The sequence below is a fragment of the Zingiber officinale genome, chromosome 6B (genome assembly GCF_018446385.1).
Source record: "Zingiber officinale cultivar Zhangliang chromosome 6B, Zo_v1.1, whole genome shotgun sequence".
Classification (NCBI taxonomy): Eukaryota; Viridiplantae; Streptophyta; class Magnoliopsida; order Zingiberales; family Zingiberaceae; genus Zingiber; species Zingiber officinale.
This window is the reverse complement of record NC_055996.1, coordinates 86,073,585-86,092,916: the sequence shown is the minus strand read 5'-3', so window position 1 is coordinate 86,092,916 and position 19,332 is coordinate 86,073,585. Positions and strand designations below refer to the sequence as shown.

Below are 19,332 nucleotides of genomic sequence, written 5' to 3'. Positions count from 1 at the left end.
ACCTACACGATGAAGGGCTTCGCGAGCACGTCTAGAGGCCCGGGGGGCTCCTCGGAAGACGCGTCTGGCCAGACGGCCGGCTTGAGCACGACCCCGACCTCGGTTCGGGGCGGCAGGCGAAGGAGAAGCGTTGTGTGAGGCGGAGTTGGGAGTAGGCTAAGGCGCTGCCCCAAATGAGGTGGATCCAGAATGAGGGAGTAGCCTCTTCTCCAAGATCACCCGATCGCGCCGCAGTATCTCCAGATCACTGAGGGGCAAAGGCAGAACCTCTGATGCGCGATACAAAACCTCAGCTGTAGGCACCAACAAGAAAGGTCATTCTAACAGAGAGGATGATCGAAAGGGGAGGCTCAGCGCGAGCTTACCTAAAGAGTGTGGTGTTTCAGGAGAAGGGGGGCTCAGCCTGAAATAAGAAAGTAGGTCGTCGGACAACAGTCTTGTCAGATTCAAGCGCCAATCCTCCATGTGGGTCGCAGCCACAGTAAAAGGAAGGTCCATATGGAACTCTTCCAGTGCCGGAGGTAGAGGTAGCTCAAATTGTCAATGCATATGCCAGCTTGTTTCCTCTGGAAATCGGAGAAAAAAGTACTTTTTCCTCTAGTTAACGGGCGGAGGAGGAAGAGGAGAGAAGAAAGCAGTGTGGCTGCGAGCTTGGAAATAAAAAAGACCGTCAGCGCGTCGAGCAAGAGCGAAGAAGCAGTGAAAAAGGGGAGCTGACCAGGAAACCTCACAAACTTCGCAGAGTATTACGAAGCCACATAAAATCTTTATGGAATTGGGAGTCAATTGACCTAAGGGGATCTTAAAGTAGCGGCACACTCCAGATAAAAAAGGATGTGGGGGTAGGCGAAGGCCAGATACAAATTGTTCAGTGAAGAAAGTACAAGAACCAGGCGGAGGATCAAAGTATAGGTTCACACCAGTAGGGATGATGGGGCGAAAGCTAGTAGGAATTTCGTAAGTATACCGTAGGTCATCCCAATCTAACTCAGCAAAAGTCGAAGCGCCCGGGAAGTGCTCCGCTAACAGGGAGATCCAAGAAGGAGAGGTCATTACAAAAGAAATTACCTCCAAAGGGAGAAAGAACAAGCGAAAAGAAGAAGCCTGTAGAAAAGAAAGGATCTTGGCAGAGTCTCAGGAGAAGTCAGTCTGTGGCGGCGACGCTTGGGTGCTCCGCGGTGATGGCGAATCATAACAGAAGGAAGGGAGTAAGAAGATACTTATAGGTATTGTGGAGGAAGGACATTTCCGTAAGTTAACAACGGACGGCTGATACAGGGGCGGAGATGGACAGGGAACGCCTTGTGATGAGCCTCGAGAATATAACCAGGGGGCATTATAGGAAAGGCAGGGGCTCGAGATACGAGGCACCTCATGAGGACAAGGATGTGCAGGAAGGGCCATCAGAAAGATAAGCAGATCAGATCAGCGGGCTCCATGGACATGCATCAGAAATAAAAAGTAAAATCTAGCACTCGCTGGGCTCGGTATAAAAGCAATTATCAGAAGAAAAGCGACGTAGTAAAGTAAAATAAGCATGGGCGAGTTGAGTATAGTCATCAAAAGTTCAACATAGCCACACGGATAAATACAGTCATGGAAGATTCAGCATCAACGCATAAGTGTCAACATTACAGCATGTTTCCGGTCATACAACGTCCAAGGAAGAGGATGCAGGGTCACCGGATGCCAATGGAAGGAGCACGGGCTCGGCCAGCACTGTGGAGAAAGACGCAAGATCAGCAGACGCTCCAGGAGCGGTAGCAGGAAGGGCCTGGGCAGAAATATCAACGGAAGTCTGGTCAGCCGCAAGGGGAGGAGCCTCCAGAAGGAAGAGTCCATCGTCTGCTTCAAAAGAAGGAAAAGTTTCCTGCGGCAACTCCCTAGATAAGCGAGCTGTATCCAGAAAAGTGGCAAAGGGTGCCGAGCACAGAAAGCCTTGCTCGAATGCCTGTCTGACCCCGCCAGCGGCCCCGTGGCATAGCAGCAAGACCATCCAGCTCCCCAGCTTTCGAAGGAAGAAGGAAGAGTGGACATAGGCCAGTCTGTACGCCTTCAACCGCTCTGGTTCGCCAGCCTGGTACACTTCCAAGCTGTTCTTGCTCTCTGCAGCCTCAGCGCGGGCCACGGATAAGTCGTTCTAGCCCTGAGATGCTGCTTCCTGGGCCTTCAAGAGATCTACTTGCAAAGACTGAAGGGTAGCTTGGCAAGCTTCCCATTCAGTTCGCATGGATGCCTCCCGGGCAGCGAAAGCAAGAGCCAGAGCCTGGGCATCCGCCAGTCCCATTTGCAGGAGCTCCTGACTTTGCCGTAACAGTGTCAACTCAGCTGATAGGGAAAGCAGCTCGGCCTCCTTATTTTTCAGTTCAGAAAGCGCCGTGCGATGGCCCTCCGCCTCAGAAGCCAATGAGGACTCACTCGTTTTCAAGGCCGCCTCCAACTTCTGCAGCTTATCAAAGGCGGCATGGGAGATGGCTCGGGCAGAGGCCGCAGATTCCCCAGCGGCACGCAGATACGCATCCAAGTTTCCCAATGAAGGCTCAGGGGGAGCTGAGGAAGCCACAGGAGGCTCTAGTTCCCGAAGGCGGGCCTTGAGCGCCGCATTCTCTCGTTGAAGCTCGGCCGCTTGTTGAACGACACTCAAACTCGTGGAACAGGTCTGCAAATGGTCGTAGGAAAGGAAAAGGGGTTACAGAGGCGTGTGAGTGCCCAGGAGAAGAAAAGGAGCTTACCGATACCAAGGAACGGGCGATCTGATCAAACCCCTCCAAAGGGGAACTGCTCTCCCAGAATTGACGATTTGCTGATTGCCAGGAGGTAGCCAAGTCCCCATAAAAGTCAACCCTACCAAGGATAGAAGATAGGGCGGCAGCAGGTTCATAAGCCGGGTCGGTCTCAGAGGGAAGTCTCCAGGAAGCCTCGAAAGCTAGCTCCGCGGAAGGCAGTTCATGGGTCGGTGAGGTTGAGCTTGTAGGCAGAAGAAGAGGGGAGGCTGAGGGAGTCAGCAGGCCCTGGGGTTGGTCGCCAGAGGGCGAAGGCGGGGCAGGTGATAAGCTCTGGACCGGTACCGGAGTAGTCAGGTCCAATGACAGGTTTGCAATTTCCAGATCAAAGGCCCTCTCCTGGGCCAAGCTTGTATCTGGGGACCTGGAAGGAGAAGAGATACCAGCTACACGTTGACGGCGAGGGGGTGGCAGAGAAGTTGCGGTGACCGGTGCTACTCTCTTGCCCTTGCGTGCAAGACGCAGCTTCATAGTAGGAAGAGGAGAGGGCACTTGTCCTGCTGGCGATGACTCAGTTGCAGGTAGATCAGAGACTCGGAGTAGGGCTGAGTCTGCAGGGCTGGGGGCAGGTGGTTCAACAAGTGTCGAGGTGACTACCGCATCAGAGGTCGGGGGTTCCAGAGGCTGTAGACCGACGGAAGCAGCGGGATCAGAAGATAGCCCTTGTGTTAACTCTTCGTTCAGAGCTTGCAGAACAACCACAGATGGTTTTTCCTGGCTGGCAAAAGAACGGAGAATAGCAGCCACTGCAAAAATAAGAGGAAAAAACACCTCAGTTAGCGAAGAACGGCATATAAAAAATAGCAACTTACCAAAAGGAGCTCCGATTTCTGTGGAAACAGGGCTAAGACCAAAAGCGTGCAGAATACCTTCTAGCATCAGCACAGACAAGCGAACGACAACACCAGTCAGCTTGTTCGAGGCTGTGGAGCAGGCATGTTCATGAACATGTGAAGGGAAGTCCGAAGAAAGGATGGAACGCCATTGGGAAGGCCCAACTAAGGGGACGGGGCGTTTAAGAAAGAAAAAGCGAGATCTCCAGCCTTTGTTGGAAGAAGGTAAGTCATCAAAGAATTTATAGCCCGGCTTGGCCTGTACGTTGAACACCCCCGGCTCGGCCCTCCTGAAGGAATAGAAATGATGGAATAGTTGAGCAGTCAAGGGAATTTGATAAATGTGGCACAAGATGATGATTCCGCAGACGACTCGGAATACATTGGGGGCAAACTGAGAGATACCAATACCGCAATATCGACTCAACTCGGAGAAAAAAGGATGTAAAGGAAAGAGAAGACCGCCTAAGATTTGATCCCTAAAGACAGTGATAAACCCTTCGGGGGGAGAAGAAGGATGTTCATCAGGCGAAGGAAGACGAAACTCATATGCGGTGCCTAGTCCCAAGTTGGATTGAAGTGAAGACAGGTCATGATGGTCTAAATCGGAAATGTAGCATGAATACCAGAAGGTTTCCTTACCATCCATGATTACGAGGAGTAAGCAAGTGAGGAGGTCGAAGAGAAGAGGGGTCACAGGTCGGGCGCAAGCAGGAAGACGAAAAGTTGCACTACCCGAAGCGGCCACGAACGGAAGGAAGAGGATAGCGAAGCGTAAGAGTGAAGACGGCGGACTGCCTTTAGGGTTTATAAAGCTCATTCATTCCTAGGAAACATCGAGAGTCGAGCCAAGTATCTTTTTGGGTAATACGCCCCAGCGTCGTCTGATAGGAAGTAAGCGCCGAAGGGTGCGAAAAAGGGTCAGAAGCTGGCGTCAGGAGGCGTGAGCAATAAAGGCGTCGGACAGGTGTCAGCCCGAGAAGAAGTGCATTAAGGATTGACATGGCAAGGCAATCATGAAGGGGCGTGGCCTAAGAAAGATGCACTTTTCATGAAAAACCCGAGACTAAGCGGGAAGTTTCACAAAGCTGCAAAATCCAGGCAATTCAAAAGGGCCGAGAGTGAGACAAGGCAGGTCAGCAGGAGTGGGGGTCAGATCAGAGAAGTAGCGGGCAGGCCTGCAAGGGTGTTGCTTTCTCAGATCAGCCGAGTAAGTAGTTCCACGCAGGTATCGCTTGATTAGATCATCTAACCGAGCGCGTCGCGAGAGCTGCGGGGTCATCACAAACTACGAGGGCATTATGGCTCAAGGGTCGAGTAAGGTTTATGTGCCCCTTTCTTTATTCTTAATCCTATACCATACATAGTGCGATTGCAGGGCGAAAAGTGGTGCGGAGATGTAAGCCCAGAGCTAGCAATAACGACCAGATCGACAAAAGCAATTAGGTCGGCACAGGCAAGATGGATGAGAGCGGAAAAGAACAATTCATCCACGCCTTTGCTGATTGGGGTCCAACTGGTCTCGGACCAGCGCCATCGCCACCGGTCTCGGACCGGAGTGCCCCAGACTCTCGCCTCAGTGCGAGTTATAAGTGAGCTCTGTTCTCACGACCAACGACCTTTCAGGTCGGCTCCCATGCGAGAATCAAAAGTGAGCCTTGTGCTCACGCCCAACGACCTTTTAGGTCGGTTGTCCCAGACTCTCGCCTCAGTGCGAGTTATAAGTGAGCTCTGTTCTCACGACCAACGACCTTTCAGGTCGGCTCTCATGCGAGAATCAAAAGTGAGTCTTGTGCTCACGCCCAACGATCTTTTAGGTCGGTTGTCCCAGACTCTCGCCTCAGTGCGAGCTATAAGTGAGCTCTGTTCTCACGACCAACGATCTTTCAGGTCGACTCCCATGCGAGAATCAAAAGTGAGCCTTGTGCTCACGCCCAACGACATTTTAGGTCGGTTGTCCCAGACTCTCGCCTCAGTGCGAGTTATAAGTGAGCTCTATTCTCACGACCAACGACCTTTCAGGTCGGCTCCCATGCGAGAATCAAAAGTGAGCCTCGTGCTCACGCCCAATGACCTTTTAGGTCGGTTGTCCCAGACTCTCGCCTCAGTGCGAGTTATAAGTGAGCTCTGTTCTCATGACCAACGACCTTTCAGGTCGGCTCCCATGCGAGAATCAAAAGTGAGCCTCGTGCTCACGCCCAACGACCTTTTAGGTCGGTTGCCCCAGACTCTCGCCTCAGTGCGAGTTATAAATGAGCTCTGTTCTCACGACCAACGACTTTTTAGGTCGGCTCCCATGCGAGAATCAAAAGTGAGCCTTGTGCTCACGCCCAACGACCTTTTAGGTCGGTTGTCCCAGACTCTCGCCTCGGTGCGAGTTATAAGTGAGCTCTGTTCTCACGACCAACGACCTTTCAGGTCGGCTCCCATGCGAGAATCAAAAGTGAGCCTTGTGCTCACGCACAACGACCTTTTAGGTCGGTTGTCTCATACTCTTGCCTCAGTGCGAGTTATAAGTGAGCTCTATTCTCACGCCCAACGACCTTTTAGGTCGGCTCTCATGCGAGAATCAAAAGTGAGCCCTGTGCTCACGCCCAACGACCTTTTAGGTCGGTTGTCCCAGACTCTCGCCTCAGTGCGAGTTATAAGTGAGCTCTGTTCTCACGACCAACGACCTTTCAGGTCGACTCCCATGCGAGAATCAAAAGTGAGCCTTGTGCTCACACCCAATGACCTTTTAGGTCGGTTGTCACAGACTCTCGCCTCAGTGCGAGTTATAAGTGAGCTATGTTTCACGACCAACGACCTTTCAGGTCGGCTCCTATGCGAGAATCAAAAGTGAGCCTTGTGCTCACGCCCAACGACCTTTTAGGTCGGTTGTCCCAGACTCTCGCCTCAGTGCGAGTTATAAGTGAGCTATGTTCTCACGACCAACAACCTTTCAGGTCGGCTCCCATGCGAGAATCAAAAGTGAGCCTCGTGCTCACGCCCAACGACCTTTTAGGTCGGTTGTCCCAGACTCTCGCCTCAGTGCGAGTTATAAGTGAGTTATGTTCTCACGACCAACGACCTTTCAGGTCGGCTCCCATGCGAGAATCAAAAGTGAGCCTCGTGCTTACGCCCAACGACCTTTTAGGTCGGTTGCCCCAGACTCTCGCCTCAGTGCGAGTTATAAGTGAGCTCTGTTCTCACGACCAACGACCTTTCAGGTCGGCTCCCATGCGAGAATCAAAAGTGAGCCTTGTGCTCACGCCCAACGACCTTTTAGGTCGGTTGTCCCAGACTCTTGCCTCAGTGCGAGTTATAAGTGAGCTCTGTTCTCACGACCAACGACCTTTTAGGTCGGCTCCCATGCGAGAATCAAAAGTGAGCCCTGTGCTCACGCCCAACGATCTTCTAGGTCGGTTATCCTAGACTCGCCTCAAGGCGAGTTATAAGTGAGCTCTGTCCTCATGCCCAACGACCTTTCAGGTCAGCTCCCGTGCGAGAATAAAAAATCGGCTCTCTTGCGAGAATCAAAAGTGAACCCGGCGCCTACGCCTAACGACCTTTCAGACTGACATACCTCCTGCTGAGCAGAGCGTCTTCAAATAATCAGGTCAACTACATCTGATCTTATTTTAGCTCCTTTATGCAAATTGTAAATATGCAGCAAATATGCAAGGTACTGAATACGAGAGGTCGCCCACCATACCCATAAAGTATCAATATTAACTGCGAAATCAGGTTTTGCCCGTTCGTTACAGTTTTAATTTTCAAACATTATACTGGTTTGATTATCTAGAATTCATAAAAATAAGTCATGATACAGCTCTTGTCTCTTACATATGGCTCAGTTTCTAAGAATGCTTGCTAGATGAAAATTGAACAGGAAAGACTATGCAGGAAAAGGACAAATATACAAGTATAGCAGCACAGCTCGATAAGTGAGTGATACAGCTGAGGCTACAAGAAGGAACGTCCCATGGGTCAGGAGCCACTGAGACAACTAAAACCCTGACTAGCTTTAACTCGGGGAAAGAATTGGTCAGGGAGCGTGAGCACTGCCGCGTGAAGAAATGTCGAGGGACTCAGGAGCCTCTGGAGCGTTCAAAGCTTGAGCCAGCTCCGCGTGTAAGGACTCGATGACTGCTTGTTGCTGAGCGATCGTGTCTTGCTTGACGTCAAGGCACGTGCGAAGAAGAGCTAGCTCCATCTCATGCTCTCACTGCAAACGTTCTTGGAGGCTAAGCTGGTGTTGCAGGCTAGACTGGTATTCGTCCTTCATCGCCTTTTCCGCATGCACGTGAGATTTTGCAAGACGATACAGGGTGTCCATGTCCCGCAAGGCGGTCAGCTGACGAGCTCGATCCCTGGACAGGCGCTCCAGTTCGCGTTCTTTTTCGGCAAGTTGCGAGGTGAGTTGATCTATCCGCATTTGGGGGGACGGTTGATCAACTTCATCGGAAGAAGGAGAATGCATCGCGTGGGGAAGAAACTGGTGGAACGCGGGTTATCAAAAGGAAGTAGGAAAGCATGAAAGAAGAATGACATGACAAAGAAGCGGTTGGACGTTTCTTTAAAAAGGGGGCGCTCGTCTTTAAGTCAAGGCAATTACGTAAGCACGGTACCCCAAGCGACTGGTAAAGCAATTAAGGAGGCATAATATCTCAAGCGACGGGACACAACGATCAAAGATTGGTACGGGAGGTAGGAAGCAGAGGGCGCAGAGGTATGGTAGAACACAGAGATATGCTGAGGTTATAAAGATATACTGAGATCTTAGAAATATGCTGAGGTCTAGTCAGTCAGACTGTCGTCCTCCTTCGACTAGACTTGTGGGGGAGGCTTGTGATACGGCCGGCAATGGAGGGTCCCAAAAGGAAAGGATGAGAGGGGTCAAGGCCATATAACGGTAAAAAGTCAAGGTGATGTGACAGTCAATAGTCAAGCTGACTGGGCAGTCAAAGTCAAGCATATGGGATAGTCAGAGGCCAGACAGACTTGTTGATCAAGGGGGCGAAGCAGTAGAAAGAAGAAGGGAGACGACAGGCGGAACACAGGTCACAGGTCGGGATCGGCAGAGCTGCTTAGAGACAGCTCGATCTACAGGCCTACGATTCGAAGGCCAGGAAGTACAAATCACAGGTCGGGAGCGGCAGAGCTATTTAGAGACAGCTCGATTTACAGGCCTGCGATTCGAAGGCCAGGAAATACAAAGCGCAGGGTATAGGTCAGGATCGGCAGAGCTATTTAGAGACAACTCGATCTACAGGCCTGTGATTCGAAGACCAGGAAGTACAGATCACAGGTCGGGAGCGGCAGAGCTACTTAGAGACAGCTCGATCTACAGGCCTGCGATTCGAAGGCCAGGAAGTACAAATCACAAGTTGGGAGCGGCAGAGCTATTTAGAGACAGCTCGATTTACAGGCCTGCGATTCGAAGGCCAGGAAATACAAAGCGCAGGGTATAGGTCGGATCGGCAGAGCTATTTAGAGATAGCTCGATCTACAGGCCTGCGATTTGAAGGCCAGGAAGTACAAATCACAGGTCGGGAGCGGCAGAGCTATTTAGAGTCAGCTCGATCTACAGGCCTGCGATTCGAAGGTCAGGAAACACAAAGCGCAGGGTATAGGTCGGGATCGGCAGAGCTGTTTAGAGACAGCCCGACTCGCAGGTTACGCTTAGAGGCCGGATCGGATCGGAGGATGCGAGGCAGACACAGGCCACAATAGATCGGATGAGCTAAGCCGTGCGAGAGTCGGAGAAGCACAATTGTCTGTGGGGTAATCATTACATATCAGCGATATGTGCAAAGGCGGAGGTTTCTAAGCGAAAAGATGCCCTCATAACCAATAGCAGCCTGACAGATGTCCTTCAAGACAAAACCCATGTGTAAAGGTCGAGGTCCCTAAACGAGAAGATGCTTTCACACTCAATAGCAGTACGACAGGTGTCCGGGACTACACGACAAAGCCCAGCGTCTAACGCTTTCTGACATAGTTGCAGGTTCTAGAAGGAGGCGGGGGGCATAAAAAGAGGAGGCTTCTTCATACGCGGGTACGCTCTCTTGTCATTTTTTCCTCTCCACAACTTTTCACTGGCATTCGTTTCTTTCTCTCTGCGTCTTTTCTGGGGAAAAAGTACCTGACTTGAGCGTCGGAGGGTCTGACCCGGGGACTTTTTCCCTGGGATTTGGGTCTCTAACGAAGGGGATCGTCTGAGTGTGTGCAAGGGCCTGCAGCAGCGTCAGCCGCCCGTGGGAGCCGGATTCCCCCACGACTTTCCGTCAACATTTAGGCCGCCGTGACCAGCCTTCGTCCGACTCAACTTTCAGACAGGATCAATGACTATTTGGGCTCTTTCAAGATGCCAATGAGGATATCATTCAAGTGATGGATGTTAAAAGTTCATATCGGTCTACACTTGCCTCGCTTTATCCATTCATGCATGCTAGTTGATATCAAGCTCACCTCGTAAAGGTTCTCAGACCTGTTGTCGAATTCATGAACTTTTTTGTTTTATAATTTGCTAAATTTTCATTGCGTTTTGCACTCATCATTTTCATGTTTGAAAGGAGCATTATGAGTCCTACCGATCGAATCATTGTTACTTGTTACGTTGTAGTCTCACTTATGAAATAAAAGATATAACCATGGAAGCTAAGGCAAGGTCGCCAAGGTATTAAAATAATTTACCTGATAGCGATTTGTTAAGAAAGAGCAATAAGTTTAAATCTTTTTAACAATGGATAACAGATTTTAACTTTGGTCTTTAATCGATCGAAAATAAAAGATTGAGGGGGTGTTTGGTTCTTTTCTAGGAATACGAATAGGAATCGAAAAGAAAATCATAGTATTATGGAATGAGAGTGGGTATGAGCATAGATATCACTCTTAAAAATAATATTTGGTTAGTTGAATATTTTCTATCGGAATAAATCAAAATTTCCTTTTTTATCCTTAAAGAAAAATAAGAGAAAAATTAGATATAAGAGAAAGTTGAATGCGAGAGAAAAAATATGATGAGCGAGAATAATGAGAGAGAAAGTATGATGAGAGAGAAAGTGTGATGGGAAAAAATGAACAGAGAGAAAGTGCAATGAGAGAAAATGAGGAAAGAGAGTGTGATGGGAGAGAGCATGATGATAGAAGATAAGAGAGAAAATATGATGAGAGAGGATGAACAGAGAGAAAGTGTAATAAGAAAAAAATGAGAAGAGAGAGCGTGATGACCGATGGGAGAGATTGAGGAGAGAGAAAGTACGATGAGAGAGAAAATATGATAAGATAAAATGTGATGAGAAAAAAAATAGGAAAGCAAATGTGATGGGAGAGATTGATGAGAGAGAAATCATGATGAGAGAGAAAATGTGTTAGATAAAAAAAGGGAGAGTGTGATGGGAGAGATTGAGGAGAGAGAAAGTGTAATGAGATAAAGCGTGATGAAAGAGAAAGTGTGATGAGAAAAAAGAGAAAAGAGTGTGATGTGAGAGATTGAGAAGAGAGAAAGTATGATGAGAGCGGAAGTATGATGAGAGAGAAAGTGTGATGAGAAAAAAAAGTGAAGAGATTAAGAAGAGAGAAAGTGTGAAAAAAGAGAAAGTGTAATGAGAAAAAAAAAAGGAAAGAAAGTGTGATGACAGAGATTAAGGAGAGAGAAAGTGGTTGATAAAATGAGGAGAGAGAAAATACGATGAGAGAGAACAAGGAGAGAGAAAGTGAAATGAAAGAAAAATTAAATAAATATATTTTGATATTTGATATTAAGGGGGAGAATTTGAATTTTGGATAAGGTTTTTTGGAATAAAGGAATATTTTGATTATTGAAAATAGAGTAATGATTCATTGAAGGGGGAGACATGAGAATGAGTTATTATCCAATTATAAAGATTCATTTCTTTATTTATATTTTCATTCTTATAATCCAAACATCAACAATGATAATTAATAATTATTATTTTCATCCCTCACTCTTATTCTCCTAAACCAAATGCTCTTGAATCTATTAAACCGTATAAATTGTTATATCTTAAAATGCAAAACTGAATTGAAGCCAACCAGAACTGAACACATGGCGTTGAACTATCTGTAATTTAATCAAATTATTGTGGAAAATAAAAGTATAAATAAGGAACTATCCCATATACAATTACGGAACTTATCCCACAATTATACACACGAACTCAGTCCCATGTTACCTATACGTGGATGTTCTCTTTATATCTAATACATTAATGTAAATGATCGACTTGTTAGTCTAATAAAAGTTCAGAAAAATTAGGATCAATTTATTCATTTCTTAATAGACTAAAAAGATATGTTACTTTAAGGCTTTTGAAAGTCAAACAAGATGATCAAACTATTTAGGGACATCAACTTGTTCTTGTGAAGAGAACAATTATGATCGGCGTGGGGAGGATCAAACGTGCAAAGCATATGACATGAAGATCTAATATAAAAACACTAATATAAGAGGGAAAAGGGTTAAGGGTGTTAATTAGCTTAGCTTAGTTAGTTTGTTAGGGTTTTAAAAGTTATTATCAAAATCTTGTATCAAAACTTGACTCCAGCTCGAATATGGTGGCAATCAAAGAAGCGTAATTGAGATGTAAGGAGAGATAATTATAAGGCTTTGAGACATATATTTAATTGCCTGCACTAACTTTCATGTGAGATTGAGGTAAACACAAACCCAATATAGATACACACACCATGAAGTAAATCAAGTCATTAGTACAATAAATCTAGTGTTTCGTTAGTACAATTAATTGATTAAACAGTATATACATCCAAGCATATTCAAAGAAATTAACTTGAGGACCTTTTTCGCACAACAATACATACAGAAATATTTCACCCTCAGACATTTGAGAGAGTGGAACAAAATGTACACATTTTTGAGGTCACTACAAAGAACTCGACTGTTGTATGAAGGATTGAAGGCCCAAATGACAAGCTAGAAAGATTTAGATCTTACTCCTACAGAGTGAAACATTGGAGGATGCCAACATTCTAGTCCGACTCGACTACTCAATCCAACAGGTTCAATGACCGACTTTTGTTTGTTCACATACCTCGATATCTTTGGAATTCCAAATCTATTTCTATAATCACACATAGAGAATAGCCATTCATCAAAAAACCATACACGTACCTCAGAGGCCAAAATCTCTTTTCCTTTCTGTATATTAAACCAAGCCATAACAAATCACGAAGTGCACTCTCTAATTAATGCGATCAATAATTGGCTATAAAAAACTTTGGTATGACATGCACAATTAATGTCATTGCCTTATCACGCCCACAAAGCCCTAACCCTAGAATCCTCAATGCCTCGTGTTTTGTTTTCAATTGTTTGCCTCTGTTAATTTTTAGGTGGAGATTGGGAGTTAATGGGCACGTGCATGCTTGGTCAATGTGTTGAAGCTTCCATGCCTGCATGCGTTGCACCATATCATTCTTTCCACTTCTTGCATATATAAGTTGGCCATTATTAGTCATTTTGATCGTGAAGGATCTTGTTCCTTTTGTGGGGGTAACATTTAGTTCATTGTTAGTCATTGAAAAATGACAAATATTTAAGTTTCAGCATTAGGACTGTAAATAACAAACCGAGCAGAGCCGAACTTTAAGGTGTTTAAGCTTGTTTAATAAGATAATCAAGCTGAGCCGAGCCGAGCCGAGCCGAGCTTAAAATGAACCAAACTTTTGAAATGAGTGTTCAAGTTTGGCTTGATTTAATTTTTATGAGCTTGAGCTTTGTTCATTTAGATGTTATCAAACTCTCAATTCAAGTTTGGCTTGAGCTTGGTTCGTTTAGATGTTATCAAGCACTCAATTCAAACTTGTTTGATTGTTTGAAACTTTTAATTGTTTGATTGATTATTAAGCTTGATAATTTAAATTTATTTATTTATTTTATTATTTATTTTATTATTTATTTAACATATTGAAAAGAGTATTATTAATGAATATGGTTCGTGAACATTGTTCATGAACATTGTTCGCGAACATTAACGAACTGAACACTTGTGCGTTCAAGCTTATTTGTTTAGCTTAACGAGTTGTTCAAACTTGTTTGTTTAATTAATCTTATGTATATTGAACGAACATAAATAAACTCTTATCAAGTCGAACACCAAATTTGTTCACGAACGCTTGATTCATATACAACCTATTCAACGTTACAACGTGCTACAACAATTACAATTGAAACAACTTTGTTAAATATAGACATTGCACCGTATTAAAAACTCTCATGGTCGATACAAATTACAAAGCAAGTAGAAGTCAATACTACTTGAAAACTCTCGTAGTTGCACTGTATTGAAACATTATACGTAATGTTTATTCTTACGTCTACAAATAACAAATTAAGATCTTTTTTTATTTAGCTTCGTGATGAATAAAAGTACAACCTGAATCATAACTTGTGTATATAATATAGTATATATAGGAGAAGAAGAGGCTTTCACGTCTGTGATGAAGAGAACAAGTAGATCAAAAGGATATTTTTTTAGAATCATTTTATATGCCAATTAATACTAATAGTACACATTTTGCACCCTGCATAATTAATGATAAGGGTCAAAGGCATGTGTCTTTAATTCGCAGGATGATTACTTTTCTAACAAGAATTGAGCCTTTGTCGGTCAGTATTTTATCACACCACATTCAATCCGGTACATGTGTTTATTTTTTTTTTTTTTAAAGTAATGAATAATTCATGCATAGAATCAGCCTAATTAAGTTTCAATATTACATATTAAGTAGTCATAGTGGATTTTTTTTTGTGAGGTTATTTATCATATTTTCTGTTATTGCTCATTGTTGAGAAGAGATTTGTATTGCACTGTTGTTGCTCATTGTAATTATTGATTTTCTTCTTAAAAAAATATTAAGAACTCAAAGCTGGAGTTGCTGGAATCAGTTTATTTAACTTATATTTGAATACACGTCAGAAACAATAGGGAAATAAAAAAAAAGGAGAAGGAAATAAAAGTTCCCTGATTTTGTTTTTAACACAGTACTTGTTCTTGGGGTTTCTCCTACTTGATTAGTTTTTAGAGCTTGGAGCTGGAGTTCCTGTCTCTCTGAGAGCATAAGATAGCATCAATGGCTTCCTTTACTTGCCCTATGTCTGGTGCTCTTCCCCCTTGCGCTGGCCAAAACTCATCAGTTGCTAACACCTGCAAACCAATCGAAACCCTGAATTAAGAACAGAGAGCTGATAATTAGAAAGATCCAAGATTTTCTGAGTGATCATCAGCCATCACCTTCACTTGTAACTGCAGAAACTTCACATAGCTAATTGCTTTCTCCAGCATGGTCACCATATCAACCTTGGTGCCATTGGGAACAAGTTCTTGTAGGATTTTCAGTCTCTCGCTAATTCTCTCCCTCCGGTTCTGCAACAAGATCAAATCTTTTAGCATTATTCATCTTAAATTCAACAAATCGTTCTCAAAAATAGCGTCAAAGGCTCACCTTCGCTGCTACGCTCTGTGAATCCTTGGACGGACTGATCGACTTCTCTTTCATCTTTCTGCTGCACTGCTTCTTCGGACTCGGCATCTCGCACGAATCCTGCAACACGATAACCGCAACGCACTCCTGTTAAAAGTGCTCAACCCAAAGCAAAAATCATGAATTCGACAATAGATTGATTAATTACCTTGCATTGTCTCTTTTCAGGAGCAGATGGGTACGTAAACCCAAAGCTGTCCTGCTCATGAACGATCCTAGAATTGGTATCAAGTTTGCAACTTTGATCGATGGCGTCCATCCAGTCCCTGTCTTCTTGCTCGAAGCTGAGCACCGAGGCGCTGGGAACGCAGACTGCCCCATACTTGACAACAGAGAGTGCCTCCCTGTTCTCACCGGGGCAGATGTGGTTGGAGAAGAAAGGAAGAAGACTGCTCGAGTAGCTCCCGAGCGAATCAGAGCTCTCGCCGTCTTCGAGCATGAGCCAAGCTTGCGAGCCAAGTTCCAAGGATGGATCTTTAGTAAGCGACATGGGAAACATGCAGAGAGAAACACAGAGAAGGATATTGATAAGAGTAGTGATGATCGATCGCTTCTAATTTCTTGAGGAGACAATGCAGAAGAAGGGTTAATTGGTATGTATATATATAGACATACATGGGCGTGTTGTTCGTGTGTGTGCAACTTTGAATTATGATTAAAAAGGATGAGGCACATGGGGTGTTCATTAAATGATCTGTAAGCTATATATCAGAATTTAATGAAGCTAAGGAGAAGTCGATATATATTGTTATTTAATTTGTGGGGTGAGGAAATGCTAACTAGCATTAAATTCTCTGAAGGAAGTGGAACTCCGGAAGTGTCGCACTGTGCCCACGTCGAAGATTCCTGCTTGCTTGCCGCATATCTCTACTTCACGTGAGGATTATAGATATCGTCTTCTTATCTTCAAGATAAGAAGAACAATTCTGGCCCAGATCCATATATACTTGCGAGTTAAATCTGTAGGATATACATTGAGGAGCTTGCATTTTGTGTATATATAGCCCTTCCAAAAGGTCAACTTTTTTAGGGTTATCATCCTATCCTATTGGAAAAAAATCTATAGGATATAGATCTTTAGATGTATGATTAACCATTTAAAAGGCCTAACACTATTACCTCAGGAGCATATTATTACTCATTTGGAGTAAAATGTGATAATACTTACTCAGCAATACAACGACTTTTTGTATGAGAGAGGGTTAGACAACTAATGAAACATTTTATACTTGTTGAGAATTGACCTCAAGATCTATTAGAGCAACCACTAAGTAAGTATCAACTGTGCTTAGGGCTGTAGATGAGTCAAGCCGAGTCGAGTTTTGGGATGTTCAAGCTTATTTGATAAGATAACCTAGCTAAGTCAAGCCGAGCTTAAAATAAACTAAGCTTTTGAAATGATTGTTCAAATTTGACTTGGTTTATTTTTTATGAGCTTGAACTTATTTGAAGCTTGGCTCATTTAGATGTTATCTATCGTTCTCTCAATTCAACCTTACCTTGAGCTTGATTCATTTAGATATTATCGAATTCTCAATTTAAGTTTATTTGATTGTTTGAAACTTTTAATTATTTAATTGGTTATTGATTTCAATAATCCAAACTTATTTTATTTTATTTATTGTTTATTTAACATAAAGAGATTTTATTAATAAATATGGTTCGTGAACATTCGTTGTTCACTAATACTGTTCACGAATATTATTTACTAACGTTAACGAGCTGAACATATATATGTCAAGTTTGTTTATTTAGTTTAACGACTTGTTCAAGCTTTTTTATTTAATTGATCTTGTTTATATTGAACGAACATAAATAAAAAAAATATAGATCCGTTACATTAACGAACATAAATAAGCTTTTATTAAGTCGAATACCAAATTTGTTCATGAATGTTTGATTCATTTATAGTCCTAAATGTGCTAACTCATGGAGCATTATTCTTATTCTTTTTTCTAGATATCCAGATATTTAAACCGATTAATATTAGAGATGATCGACTTGATTTCGTGGAAAATTTTCACAAAGATAAATTGGAAAGAATGAGGCACCATTAATGATTAAATAAACGCAATTAAAGGCATTTAATGCAAGAGTGGGGACACAGCTGTTTCAGTGATACATGTCACACGAAGTCGTCTTCTGTTCATGTAATAAGATTCGGTTAATTATTCTCCTTAATTTTTTTAATGTGAGATTGTAATCACGGTAGTTTCTAAAGCTGCCTCTCGAGTGACATTAAGGTTCATCGTAACAAGTGAAATCTAGTTTTTATTGTCGATCAGATCATGCATGTATGTAATTAATAGGAGATAATTAGTCTATTTATTTACGGACAAATTGTTGATACTTAAACATGCACTTGAGTTTTAAAGATTAATATTTTAGTATTCAATTTTTCAAATTAACTATGTTATTAAGTGCATGACAAAAATGACATATGACGTCAAGAGCCATCTTAGATCTAAATAATCTTCTTTAGTTAGTTCGAGGATAATAATAATATGGTTAATCTTAGTGCCTTATATGCTGAATAGTATCAAGATTGAAACTTAGACATGCAAGGACGTGAGGTGTGAAATAAGGATTAAGTAGGAGGATGAAACAGGTCAGCATAGGGTTAGACTCCATCTTAGATTGGCTTAATTATACTGTGATCGTGGGCACTACTAAGCTTATCTAAATTAAAATATAATTGACTCTTCAATTTTTTTTAAAAAAAAAGAGAGAAAAAAATAATTGTGAAAAATTTAGGAACCACAAGCAGAGCAAGTGTAATTAATGCAAGTCACTACATTTTTTAAAAAAACACGCAATACTATTAAAAATGGCACGCGGTTTTAGAGGGCATAAAATTTTAAATTGAATTAATTGCTCGAAATGAAATGGGCCTAATTGAAAACTGGCCCAGAATGGCTTAACTGGCCCAATAACAGCATCAAAGAAGTTGCATCCAATTCCATTTATGTAAAAATTCCACTTCAACATTTTCTTTTTTAGAAATATTTTTTAAAAAATATTTTTACAAATTTAATAATAATATTTGACAAGTAAAAAATAATTACGAATGGAGAATACTTTCCTAGTCAATAAAATATAATTATTTTAGAGGGAGTGCTTTTCAAATGAAAGTATAATAATAGAAGTTTCATCTCAAATGAGCTATCACATTGTCTCCCCTCGCAATGCTTAACCTCTTTTGATCCTTTGAGGAGCTCTTTGATATCAAATTGCCCTCTTGCAATTTTCTCAACAAAAATGGCACAGCGAAGTGACCGCTCCACAGATGAGATGAGATGAGAACTTGTTGTAGAGTGATCTGTTTGCTATCTTCCCTGTCGCATGCCATAATTCGCTACATGATTGCTTGTCATTTTCCACAAGGTCCGTGATGAACCACATGATTGCTTGTTATTTATTTCCCTTCATCTCACTTTAGAGCCGGCGATGAGGGATCACCTTTACATAGAAAAGGAGAAGATCAATAGGCTACAGGAGACTTTGAACTCGTATTCTACCTCACATGAAAGTGAAGTGTAATAATGTCGTTGTCATTACTTATCTTCACTAAGCACTACTACGTACCATACAGTCGTATAATAGTGTAGATGTCATTCCATCTCCCCTGTCGATGCTATAATAGTGTTGTTCACACAAAGAATTGTTGTATTAGGATAATGGTAATTTAGCTGTCTGTATCTTATCATATGGCCGGTGATATTGTACCCCTTGAGATAAACAATATTACCTTTTGTTCTAATAGAAGAGGAGAAAATCATCCCCAGGCTATAATGCAGCGACAGGGAGTCCATGTAGTCTCCTAAGCATCCATAGTTTAATCGATTCTTAGCTACGTAGCTATGTTGTAAGTTATTTTCCTCCAATGGAATAAAAAATTTGAGATGTTGGGTGGTTGAGCCGTTCGACACTTGTGTTTCCGGATTTATCTAAATAACCGGTGGAACATTTTCGTAGAGTCGAGTTACTTGTACTTCTGAATTTATTCTAATGGTCAGTGATACGATGCATAATGGTAGGGCCCGGTCGTTGGGAGTCAGGGAGACGTGACAGTCAGAAGTCAAAAGGACGTGACAGTCAACAATCGAGAAGACGTGATAGTTAGAAGTCAAGGGGACATGACAGTCAATAGTCAGGGAGACGTGGCGGTCAGAAGTCAAGGGGACGTGACAGTCAACAGTCGAGAAGAC

The 19,332-nt window shown here is 43.2% G+C and overlaps 1 protein-coding gene across 1 annotated transcript; it reads right to left on the bottom strand.

Moving 5' to 3' along the window:
• Nucleotides 1-14,661: 14,661 nt before the first annotated feature.
• LOC121991197 lies at nucleotides 14,662-15,614 on the bottom strand. The gene is made up of 4 exons (XM_042545215.1): nucleotides 15,273-15,614; nucleotides 15,086-15,211; nucleotides 14,875-15,006; nucleotides 14,662-14,787 (listed from the first exon to the last, which is right to left on the bottom strand). The coding sequence occupies exons 1-4, from the start codon at nucleotides 15,612-15,614 to the stop codon at nucleotides 14,662-14,664; spliced, it is 726 nt and encodes a 241-aa protein (XP_042401149.1).
• Between the last annotated feature and the right edge of the window lie 3,718 nt (nucleotides 15,615-19,332).